The 12,312-nt window shown below is 39.0% G+C and overlaps 2 protein-coding genes across 8 annotated transcripts; both read right to left on the bottom strand.

The window, feature by feature from the left end:
* Positions 1-631: 631 nt before the first annotated feature.
* On the bottom strand, positions 632-6,282 carry LOC113205398 (serine/threonine-protein kinase GA29083). 4 transcript variants are annotated; one of them, XM_026421005.2, is made up of 12 exons: positions 5,718-6,282; positions 4,844-5,137; positions 4,529-4,759; positions 4,203-4,440; positions 4,026-4,122; positions 3,831-3,905; positions 3,581-3,749; positions 3,313-3,490; positions 3,068-3,214; positions 2,835-2,981; positions 2,517-2,759; positions 632-2,439 (listed from the first exon to the last, which is right to left on the bottom strand). In XM_026421005.2, exons 2-12 carry the CDS (start codon positions 5,128-5,130, stop codon positions 2,272-2,274), a joined length of 1,980 nt encoding a protein of 659 aa, XP_026276790.2. In that variant the 5' UTR covers positions 5,131-5,137; positions 5,718-6,282; the 3' UTR covers positions 632-2,271. The 4 variants fall into 4 exon arrangements, with proteins under 4 accessions (XP_026276790.2, XP_052125564.1, XP_026276787.1 ...); XM_052269604.1 differs by having other exon boundaries at positions 3,849-3,905; XM_026421002.2 differs by having other exon boundaries at positions 632-2,443; positions 5,718-6,146.
* A 130-nt stretch (positions 6,283-6,412) lies between these two features.
* Positions 6,413-10,659, bottom strand: LOC113205401 (apoptosis-inducing factor 3). 4 transcript variants are annotated; one of them, XM_026421007.2, is made up of 12 exons: positions 10,452-10,659; positions 9,844-9,963; positions 9,640-9,672; positions 9,356-9,440; positions 9,064-9,242; positions 8,811-8,984; positions 8,562-8,728; positions 8,344-8,468; positions 8,111-8,244; positions 7,711-8,033; positions 7,409-7,625; positions 6,413-7,317 (listed from the first exon to the last, which is right to left on the bottom strand). In XM_026421007.2, exons 1-12 carry the CDS (start codon positions 10,492-10,494, stop codon positions 7,097-7,099), a joined length of 1,821 nt encoding a protein of 606 aa, XP_026276792.1. In that variant the 5' UTR covers positions 10,495-10,659; the 3' UTR covers positions 6,413-7,096. The 4 variants fall into 4 exon arrangements, with proteins under 4 accessions (XP_026276792.1, XP_026276793.1, XP_026276794.1 ...); XM_026421008.2 differs by lacking the exon at positions 9,640-9,672; XM_026421009.2 differs by lacking the exon at positions 9,844-9,963 and having other exon boundaries at positions 10,452-10,657.
* Between the last annotated feature and the right edge of the window lie 1,653 nt (positions 10,660-12,312).

The raw sequence follows: 12,312 nt of genomic DNA, 5'->3' as shown, positions 1-12,312 counted from the left end.
GGGGGGGGGCGTAAGGTGGAGAGAAGGGGAGGGGCGGGCCGGCGGCACCGCTACAATTGCTGCTCAATTGAGACGGGCTAGGGACCTGGCACTGGGCGGAAGGGTCCATCAACACCGAGCTGGTCATAGTTATCCTGGTGGGGCGGGGCGGGACTGGGCGGCAGGATAACACACTACTTGGGCCGGGCCGGAGTGCGCTGGCATCTCCTCCCCTCCCGCCAGCGCTGTGACGCACTTCCCTTCCCGCCAAATGGCGCGGCGCGGTGCGGTGGCGTTCCCCGTACAGACCCCCGCTCCTGGCGGTTCCGCGTAAAGGCGGAGCGGGCAATGAATTAAAGCTGCGTCCAGATACGTGTGCCTTGTGTGCATGAGCCTGCAAGTATGAGAAAATAGTTAACTATCGTGGCGGTGATTGGTCCAAATCTAAATTTTTCTCATACTAGCAGACACAGACGCAGACACCCACGCAGCTGCAGGTGCTGGTTTCGTCTGTGCGCATCTTTGGAGAGAGGTGGTCGGGCGGAGGAAATTTGCACTCGTGTGGAGATTTTCCTGAAAGAAATTTAAGTGAGTTTCTTTACGGCCAAAGGCCATAGCGACAGGTGATCTCTAAAATAAATACGATAGAAAATTCTAGTGTAGCAAAATACTCTTTATATAAACTTCATGGGCACAACTATGCGAATGGAGCATTCTGTTTTGCAAACCCACAAAACATGCGGTTGAACAGCAATCTATAAAATATTTGATATGGCAGCAACTTCGACTGCACTTATCAAAATTGTACAAAATATTCAGTTGATCTCATTCAATTAAAACCTGAGAGATTCATGGGCTTTGGAGAGGTGTTCCAGCACTAGACACATCCTTAATTGATTATTGTTTTAAACATTGAGCTATCCTATACAGTACATGGCAAGATGATTTTAAGGAAAAAGAAGTGATGTGGGAAATATGATCAACATAAGAGAGCAAAAGTAACAGAGCATAAAAGTTATGCCAAGCAAATTGTAACAAAAGTAATAATAATGAAGACTAAAGACTGCTTGTTCCAAAAATATTACAAACTTACACTTCTACCACAAAATACTAAATGGTAGAAAAAGGGATAACAGCAGTAAAAATGTAACACAAAACAGTAATAAAAAGTTAATAAAAAAAAACACTTTGGCACCTTTTTAAACGAATGCTGGCCACTTAGGAATACCAATAAGCAACAGCAATTTACAAATCAGCTACAAAATTTGAAAAAATATTTCAAAAAATCATACTTCAAAAGGCTGGGCGTTAATGTAGTTATTAAAAAAATCAATGCAATGGTCAAATAGTAGGAGGAAACCAAAGGATTATAATCTGTAAATAAACGAAGTAGTGCTAACATTTTAAAGAATTGCTTCGGCCTACATAAATTTGAAAACAAAGAAAAATTTATGTATCCGGTACCTTTACTAGTTAGTTCCTCTCTGTATCACAGCCAAAGCAAATACGATCACATTAAGTGTCATTTTACCCAACCGAAGAGACACTCTTCGAGAATGTTTACCAAATACTACTGACTGTGTTCATTTTGGACAAGCCTGAAACAAGTACTATTGAGCCAACTTGTAACACAGTGCTACAATAGAACTACAGAACACAAGCCAAAGGTACTTAAAAACTTTAATCCTACTCGTGTACATTTAAAGATTAAGAGAATAGAAATACCTGGAACTCAGAAAGACGAAAATGCAATAACTTGTATGTTCTAAACCATGAAACACAACAATTGATCATAAATATACAATGCTGATAAACATATAATTGATTTAGTACAGGTATTTGACAGTGCATCTTGAGTTGTAGCTGGTAATTAACCTATGAATCAATTTATCTTTAATGAGCAAGAAAGGATTTGGGGAACACAACCACAAAACAAGGTAGATCCCTTTAAAATACAGCTACCTAGGTAATTCACAAAAATTTCTCACACAAAGCAGATTTTATGTTTCAAAATAATGCAGCAAAATGTTAACAATTAAAGTCAGAAAACAACCTTGATTAAATTGACAGATCATTCAAGAACTAGAGATACATGATATGGGAGTCTGATGGAACTCTAAGCACATTACGTAAGAATTTTAACAGTGCACTTAAAAATTATGGAACAGCGCACAGACAAAACAGGGTGATTTCTTTGGCTGACTTCAAGGGGATATTTGAATTACTTACACTGTAGATAGATAAAAATATAAACAGCACATAATAAACTTCTCTTTGGAATAAAATTGGATTTCACAGGGAAAAGAGCCTTGCAAACTTGGAGTACAAGTTCCACACCCAACTTGCAACAAAGTTGAACCATGAGAAACTATCGACTAACAGCACTTTGCACCCCCATCTGTGTATCACCATAAAGTAAACTTCCTCCACTATTGACTCTAAGCATTTCAACTCCACCAGCTTCCTGAAAATAAAGAATTAAGGTAAGCTTACGAAAATAAACAATTTTCTGATATATAAGAATCAAAATTGCTTACAGCAAGCCATGGATGGTCAAGTACATCTTCAGCAGAGAGACGAAGTTCAGGGACAGGTTGAAGCATATGAGCAACCAGATCTTTAGCACTATCTGAAATGTCATCCCAATATGGTGATGTAAATGCAAAACGCGCTGCTAATATCCTTGTAAAAAGTTCCTCCTGATCATTTGTGGTACTAACAAAAGGTGGAAAACCACAGAGTAAAATATACAAGATGACACCAGCTGCCCACACATCAATCTGAAAAAAACACAATAGGCTTTAGATGGAGGTATCATGATTGAGAATAAATCAGAATACATAGATAATACTTACTTTGAGCCCATATCCTGTCTCCGCTAGAATTTCTGGGGCAACGTATGTAGGAGTTCCACAGACAGAAAACAATGGCTCAGTAACCTTTTGAGCAAGACCAAAATCTCCAACCTTCAGGGTGTGAACTCCATGGCCATCAACTTCAACCTGTATGGTGTGAAAAAAGAGTCAAAATAATAGGCCACCAACTGAGATTGGATTTCTTAAACTGAAACGTAAAGAATAACCAGTACCAGTAAGTTTTCAGGCTTTATGTCGCGGTGCACAATGGAAAGAGAGTGCAAATAACACAGTGCAGAAGCCAAGTTGCGTATCATGATACTGGAGTCCCATTCATTGAATTTAGTAGCAGTTGCAATTGCATCAAAAAGATCACCTCCCTAGAACAAAAAGGAACAATTTTTATTTTTTTTAAATGAGTAAATTTTATTAATGAGAAGTTAAAAATATAGAAAGAGAAAACTGTGGAATAAACAACCTTCACTAATTCCATCACAAGATAAAGCTGCTCAGGTTCATCATGTTCCGCAAACAGACGAACAATGTTAGGGTGACGTACTTTTCGCAGAATGTCAACCTCACTCTCTATCATATGCTCTTTGCCACGGCACCTTGATTTTTCAATGATTTTCAAGGCAAACTCCCGACCTGAAGACCTGCAAATTATAAGTAAATCAGAAGTAGAACAATAAATTATAAAAATAAGATTAAAAAACAAGTTAACTTTCAAAACTGTATACCCTTACCGGTCAACACATCTTCGAACTTGAGCAAAGTTCCCATCTCCAATAGTTTCCAACACAAGGTACTTGGTATTGATGGCAGATGGAATATTTGGGTCAGTAGTACCCGACACCGCTTCAGACTGAGATTTTGCTGCCTTTGTTTTACCAGGCATTTTGGGCATAATTCCACCTAATAGATTGCAACCCAAAGATATAAATCAGATATTATAAATTGAGACCAATAATTGGAGACATTAACACAATATATTACCAGGTGCTGACACTCTACCATTGCCACCACGATTCCACATAGCCCCTTTCCTTTGAGACTGAATGGACTTGTACTCTATCAATGAGACATATACATAATTAGTAGATAACTAGTAAAGCCTTGATACCACTACCATTAAATGAAAGCAGTTAAAATTTCTTTCCCAAGAATAATTCCACAAATATAAATTCATACCTTCCTCATCCAGCTCAAAATCTTCCTGAGAATATCGTTCTGAACCATACACAAAAAAAACATCATCCTCACCAAAAAATTCTTCAAACTGGGTAACCTAGAGCAAAAAAATCTCTTTTGAAGGACAGCCATCTATTTTCACTGATCCCAAAACTCAGAACTGGAAATATAATCTACCTGGACACCAGACTGGGAGAAGACTTTCCTTGCTGCCCCTGTGTCTAACTTCACCGCCTCAGTGATACAGGATAGTACATGATCCATTGATGGGGCATTTCTGCGGTTAATAAGCAATCTTACTACTTTCCTAGGTCTTGTACCATTCCTCACTAAAGTTAAAATACGAGGTCGCACAAATTCTGGAATACCGCTACGAGATGTCCCTCCAGATCGTGGTCTGTCTCCACCACCAGGGCTAGAAGGGAAAATAAATTACCAGAAAAGTGCAGGTATAAAACACAAAAAATGTAAGGATACAGGAAAGACAATATCAAGTGACATACACAGCATTTGGTTTCTTTTTGCCCAAGGTCCCATTATTGTTGGAGTAATCAACACGTTTGAAAGTTTCTCCTGGCCCTGAACAGAGATATTCTTTTCCATCATCAAGTTGGTCTATAGACTGCACTTTACGACCATCCATGGTGTAGATAGTTCTCACGCCAGAGGGCAGTGTAACACTATGTTCCAATGCTCGAGTAAGGTCTGACAATAAACTGTCAAATGACCTATATCTGAACACAAGCAATGTACTCATTAGAGGATGAAAATTCAGAGAAAGGAACTTTTGGAAATAAATCATGAGCAGTAGGACTTACCTCTCAGCTGCCACAGGCATGACAACACCTTTGAAAAAACGATCTCCATTTCTTAAAAAACGCACTCTTTTAGCTTTTTTTGCTTGATTACGAGCAACTAAAGTACGAGAGGAGCAGTTTTCTTTAAAGTCATCTTCCTCTAGTTCTTCAGTGGTTGGATGGAAGGAAATGTGGGTTTCCATAGCATTTGATCCATCTGATGACAACGCATCATCTGCAGCAGTAGGTTCTCCAATAGGAAGATCAGTCGGTGATGAAGGTGACAATGCTAGTGTATTTGACATCATACTTTCACTGAAAAGAAAAGTTAATTGCTTAAACCAAAGCAAACAAAAGTTATTCCCCGTTCTCAATTTGGGAAACAATAACAGGGTCAAGTTAGACTCAAATATACCTCTGCTCCAGGAAAAACTCATATCAACAGCTAAAAATTACACAATAACAAATAGGGGAAAGGGAATCAAAAAGTAATATCAGCTCACAGGACCAAATTAAAGTGATTATTGAACACATAAAGTGGGCTCCTGGCAGGTGTAAGTGTGTCAAGAGTACATTTCAGCCCAAGGCTTTCAAAAAGGGAACACTGAATAGGTTCCTTGTTACGATTGAAATGGATACAGAGATTAGCTTAAAGATATATGAAATGAGAGACATTTCGAGGTGAGTGGCAGATATGAAACAACAACAAAATTACTGACTGTCAATGAGTCAGGTTAGGATTGGATACAGATATGTAAATAAATCCAACAAAAGAAGATTGACTATTAATGGTTATTTGAAAAAACTAACTGTCAGAACAATATGGCATGACATGCAGCCTACAAGATGTAAGAACCACATTACCGTAGACCGAGCCCTAGCCGGGTGACTTTACCTTAGAGTAGCTTAGCCCAAGGGGATGTCAATCAGATTCGGCCCCCAGCCATGCGTTTCATGATGGCATGTCTTCAACCAAAAATTCTTGTGGCACAGCAGGCAACGGCTTGAAACATCGATAATGAATAGTTTTCGAAGGATTTCAGAGTATATAGTGACAAAAAGTTAATCTAATGTGGAGCCAAGGAACAGGGCGTTCCCATCCCATAGGTTGGAAAAGTGGGGTGGATTAGAAAATGAGAAAGAAGGTACACTCGTCGTCAAGACCTTAATTGTTGATAGCAGATACTACACAGCGTTCAGTTCTCCACACAATTCATTGATGTACTCAGTTGGGAACTCTTTTCACAACTTGAGTTTAAGGATCAGCAAATATATTTCTATTATTTCTGTTGGTCTGTGGTAAATACTACATACTCATGTTGGTTGCCATGCTTCAGGTATGAAAACTTCATAGGGAAGTTGAGTTAAATTCAATGAATACTAAAATACAATTTTAAGAACAGAACCATAACATATAACATGTATTCATACGATGCCATGTTTCTACGGTCACACTTCTACAGTTCATACTGTGGTTTGACGACAATTCAGCAAAACATCATAGACAGCAGTGGACTTCCCCTGTCCCATGTCCAACAAGTCTTGGTTTGGTGGTAGAGAATCAATAATTTGTATAATAACAAGATCACATTTGTGCAAGTGCAAAATTGATTTATTAGCATTTCACAGGTATAACAACTGGTGTAACCATTACACGCACTAGAAAAATAAAAATAAATAAAACATAAGTACATAATTCCATTTTAGAACTATCACAGTTGAAAAACAATCTTATTTTAGATGTAGAGTTAATGATTTAATGGAATACATTTCATATTCAAGAATTTCAAGAGGTAACATTTAAAACAAATGGACAAATTAATATCACAATAGCAAACTTGCATAACAGCAAGGCACAGAACAGTGCAAGTTAGAGTAAGTACACAAGACCAGACAAATTAAAGAGTATAGAAAAAAAATATCTATTGTCTTCATTATGCAAATACCTAGTACTATCATTTAAATAGTTAAGTCTTCTGCCAAATATTGCTCACACAAGCTCCAACATAATAAACTCGAACACAGAAAAAATTCTTATCACTGGATGATTTTTAGAACAGTAAAATGTTGGTTTCATATCAGAGGATATGAACAACAAAAATGGAAAAGTGGTAATTGGAAAAAAAATGTTAACAAAGCAAAAAGGGTGAAAGAAGAGTTTACACAGTGGGGAAAGGATAGATTTATATTTTCCACAGGAGTAATACTGATTACTTGGTCGTGAGGCTAATCTTTGTCTGCACAAAATAAAAGCAAAGGAAATAATAACCCTTATTAAAAGAGAGAAGCATTAACCCATGAACTACCATTTGTCTTCACATCATCTTTAGAGAGAGATTTCTTCAAACCAAGCAGTTCAGCAAATTTAGCAGCAGCAGGATCACTGCCTACAGTAGCAACAGCAACAACTTCATTTCCAACACAATAATGGGCGATGAAAGATAAGGCAGCAAGATCACCGGTGATAATAATGTCATCAAAACCTGCCCCGTACCCTGGAACAGAATAGAGTAGATTATTAATAACAAGTGTCAAATGAAATTTCTTTATTAAGAAGTTTTAATTTTACTCTGAATGGTTTTTTACCAGAATAACGAACGCTAGTTCCAAACAACATGGTCCAAAAGAAGGGCACACTTTTTAATTCAGTTTGTTTTCCAACCATATTAAGAGCGGCAATTCTGCCATGATAATGTGCAAGTTGCCAATGTCCAATACTTGCAGCACGATCATTTGCAGCAAAAACTGGAGCATATGCTGCATCTCCAGCAACAAACACATCAGAGATGCTGCTTTCCATAAACTGTAAAAACACACAATGTGAATGGTTACCATTTTGGAAACTCCTTTTACATCTCAACTTCAGACTGGGTAGAAATGGCTTTTACCTTATTAACCACAATGGCGCCTCGTTGCATTTCAATACCACTATCTAGTAAAAAGGAAGTACTAGGCTGGGCACCAATCCCAAGAATCACAACATTGGCAGGCAAGACCTGACCATCTGACAGCTTCACTCTACTAACGCTATCCTCTCCTTCAAAGCTAGACACATCCAACCCCAAACAAAACTTGACACCCTTCTCATCAAACAATTGCTTGATACGAGCCCCCACTTCCTGGCCCAGAATAGGCTCGAAAGGAACAGACCCTCTGCCGACAACAGTCACAGATTTTACTTTCCCAACACAATAGGCAGCAGCTTCCATTCCTGAAAAAAACAATTACAAAATGAATTTCTTAATCCACTAGAACAAAAGAAATCTAATAGAATTTTAAGTCACATACCAATGAAAGAAGCTCCAACAATCACGACATCTGACTCTTTGTTGAGGACTTTGAAAATTGAATTAGCATCAGCAATCGTACGAAGTGAAAAGATGTTTCCAAGTTCTGAGCCAGGTTGATTTGCAGTATTTGCTCTGATATAAATGAAAAAAGATTGGATTCATTTTAAATGAACAGCATAGTTACTTTTTAAAATGCTTTCAGAAGGAAGGTCTAAATGAACTGGAACTCACCTTGATCCTGATGCAACCAGAAGTCGAGAATAACTTATCTCACTGCCATCATCTAGACACACCTTCTTATCAGTTGTGTTAACAGATGACACAATTTTCCCAGTGTGCACTTCAATGCCATGATCCTGAACCAAATATTAATTAATGATTAATTTCAAAATAATGAATAGTTTGTGATACCTCATTAATTCTTGCAACATAAATGTAGGATACATTACCTTGTAAAAGGATTCCTCCCGAAGTTGCAATTTTGCTATGTTAGCATCTAGCATTTTACTTAACTTAATACGGTCATATGGTAAAGCAAGCTCAGATGTGATCATTATGATTTTGCCTGAGAAACCTTCTTGCCTCAAGGTTTCAACAGCACATGCGCCAGCAGCACCTGGAAGCAAAGCAAATAATCTTAAGGTTTTATTTTTCATAGTGAAAAACTTCTTTAAAAAAATAAAATATTGTACACGAACCTCCACCAATTACTACAAATGTCCGGGAGTCTTTGCCACAGGGGGACGTCATGGCCTTAACAATTTTGCTCGACTTCAATGCATCCTTGTGAGCTTTCACCTTAACACGTCCATCTTCAACGCTGACATCAAAACAAGGTAAGCTGTCCAGGCCTGGAAAATCTTCAATGTCACCTGAAAGAAAAAATTATTCTAATAGAATGAAGCAAACATTTATAAATGCTGCTGGGTGAGTACCTATCAGTATACATACCAGTGGTGACATTAAAGCATGCTCCATGCCAAGGGCAGCGAACATGGCCATCTCCAAGAACACCTTTGATGAGTGGAGCACCGTAATGTGTGCATTTTGAGCCAATTGCAGTTATCTTCCCTTTCTGTTTGATCACAAGAACTTTGCCACTGTCATCAGGCATGTCAAATGCTTTCATCCTAAAATAATAAAAAGAGAAAGCATTTGTAAGTTCAGGTAAGTTTTAGTGAGGAAAGATAGAGGTACCAATAAATATCACTTATGAATAAATGAATAAATATGTATTACTTACTCATTTTCCTGAAGATCAGACTCGTTGCAAACATAGTCTTCGACATAATCAGACGGAGTAGTGCCACCATTGGACCCATCATTGTCTGCAAAGATGGAGAATAACGTGCTATCATTGCTAGAGTTTAGTTTGACTAACATTTTGGACAAAGCAGACTAGAATACACACACCCACACATTTTCAGGTATAAAAATATTTTGCATTATGAAAGTTTTTTTTTCTATTACAAGCAAATAAAAAGCAATTAAAATGCACAAACATTGCAAATAAATATGCTTTCTTACCTGGCTTTTTAGTGCGTCTAGGATTTATTTCAACTAGAAAAGAATATAAAAATAAATCAAGAGTTCCATGCAAAATTGCCTAAAACTACATGCTATTAGCAAACAACCCAAATTTTAGCATTCACTAAAAAGCAGTGGTGTAAATTTAACAATTAATCACAATAACAGTACTGTGAAGACTAACGGACGAGTTCAGTCTCTTACATGAATTAGCGCTGCTACTCAAAAACTGGAGTTGGTACTTTGAAATAAATTGAGTATGCTTCCGAATGAATGGATAGAACAAATCTTGCTTCAAACCAAAGTCGATGGCAGATAGTAATCCTGAATATGAAACCAAAGTCTGACATAGGCAAGAATGATACTAAACTAAGAGACTTGAGGTAGGTCAAGGTCTTATTCCTCTAACAAAGGAAAGGGTACATTTGCAAAAAGCAAACTACGTAAAATTGAATGAACATGGATGAGAGATCAACTAATAATGAAACTCTGAAAATTTCTTCACATCACAGTTAAATCTTATAGCATGCCTTGGCTCTTTCGGACTTTCTCAAGGACCATCACCTTTCACCAGGTGGGTGTCCTTGTCACATTCCTCAGTTGAAACTGGTCAGCTGATAGCCCACCACAAGTCAGGTGTACGGACATGACATTGAACGAAAAGACCGTCGGACACGCATTGCCGACAAGTCCCATTTAATAACAGCTCGTGAAACGCCAGGAAGTGAAAGGAGTGCTTTGCGTGCTGAACACTCGAGGTTTGGCAACCAGACCCAAGGGAAATTGCACCTGTCCGCTTGAAGGTTACTTACGTTTGCCTCTGGAGTGTCCGCTTCCCATGGTGGAGCTGGCCATATGACGTTGGGTACTGAGCGCGGCGGGCCTTCTCACCAGTATTTATAGGCTCGTCGACTTCGCTCGCTGACTAATCCTTGAAGATACCTCCCACTTCGGCACTTCCACTGACTCAGAGAAAGAGAGCAGCGAGCAGCGACGTACACACCGACCGCGGCCGCAGTTCTAGATGCGTGTATTGTGTACCACCTGTCCGCCGCCTTTGAGAGGCCCCACAAGACTTCTCCAGAGCGCTACCGGTTTTGGTTGGTCAGCTCCCAGGGGAGGGGGCCAATGCGGTGCAAGCGCGCGGAGCGCTGGAAGCTTTTGAACAAGGGCGCACGACTGGCAGGGGAGGCGAGGCGGGGAGGGGCTGGAGCGAGAAGCTCGTTTTAGTAAACAAATTAGCAAGCGCGTAGTCAGTAAAGAAAAATAATAAAAAACAAATACGTCTGCATCAAATATTTATTGCACATTCTCAAAGGGCATTAAAATCAAAAGTTTGTAATGCCCAATGCATACAAATCGCATGTATGGACGTTCACAATTTATTTGAAACAACAGATTTTCAGTAGTCAAACTAGTTGGCACTTTGTCTTTAGATCACCAACTTCATTCCAAATCACTACATCCTGAGATTTATTCTTCAACATACTGTTTACATAAGTTTAATAAATAATGTTGGGCCACTTCAGTATATCATAACGGTAAGTAACAAAATATTGGATACAAATATTACAGACAAGTTTGAGGAACCGCTGAGTGGTGGGGTAACAGTAAGCGGGGTAATTTTGACAAGGGTGGAAAAAGGTCTTATCGAGACTGGACTGTGTGTGCTCATACGAGGAACACCTTTTCTCATCCCAAGCCAAAACAACTCCACCGCCAAAACCAGCCCCCACTCTTCAGTAGCCAAACAATACCCCCTCATAATAATATCGTCTTAACATGAAATCAAATGGAGGTCACCGGAACCTCTGGCATATAATGCTGCAGCGGCAGCGCCTGAGTGGCAGTGAAAGTACTGCCCGGGTGAAGCGGCAAGGAGTTACAGTATTTACTACTTACACCTAAGTCAATATGACAGTCGCGCCCTGTCGTCAACAGTTACTGACTTGGCTCATTTTACCGAAGGCTAGTAGTGCCTAGTAGTCGGCAGATGGCCATTTACTGAACCGTACCGCTGAATTCAGTTAAATGGGCAAGGATCGCTTTGAGAGTCCCCTTACATAATAAAGAGTCATTCCTAGGCTTCATTTCCCCGCAACGCAGGTCAAAAGTCTAAAAACTGAATACAGGAAGTTGAGCGTCGATTCACTACCTTTGTCGGAAAGATACAGATAACGTGCGTCTGCAAGTCAGCAACGCCTACACTGAACATGATAAAATTACTGCTGAAATAAAACTGATAAGAAACTTCGATAGCAGGATTACTACTCTTTCTTGCACTTCAAGTACCAATGAAGCAAAGCAATTGAAGCAAACGAAAATTTAGAACATCGTTTTTCTTGTGTTTCTGATCTCCTTGACAATTTTCACAGCATGCACGTTTTACTCTCTTACTCGCCCAAAAAAATGGGTTCTCGTGGTTCAAGACTAAAATGAACTGAATGGAATGAAGATTATTTTACACTGGATTTGAGATCAATTTCACTGGCAAGTTTCATGAAGTATGACAAATACGCTTGATTCCAGTACCAATCAAACTTGGATCCACCTGCAGTTGGTTAGTGCTTTGAATAATGCGTATATGTCTCACTACAAGAGATATTGTTCTCAAAATCAAGTGCAAAACATTCTTCATTCGATTGGGCGAATTTTACTCCTGAACCGAGACAC

Source organism: Frankliniella occidentalis, unplaced genomic scaffold (genome assembly GCF_000697945.3).
Source record: "Frankliniella occidentalis isolate FOCC.00 unplaced genomic scaffold, Focc_3.1 Scaffold97, whole genome shotgun sequence".
NCBI lineage: Eukaryota > Metazoa > Arthropoda > Insecta > Thysanoptera > Thripidae > Frankliniella > Frankliniella occidentalis.
Note: the sequence above shows the minus strand (reverse complement) of the source record. Positions and strands in the feature narration are given on the sequence as shown.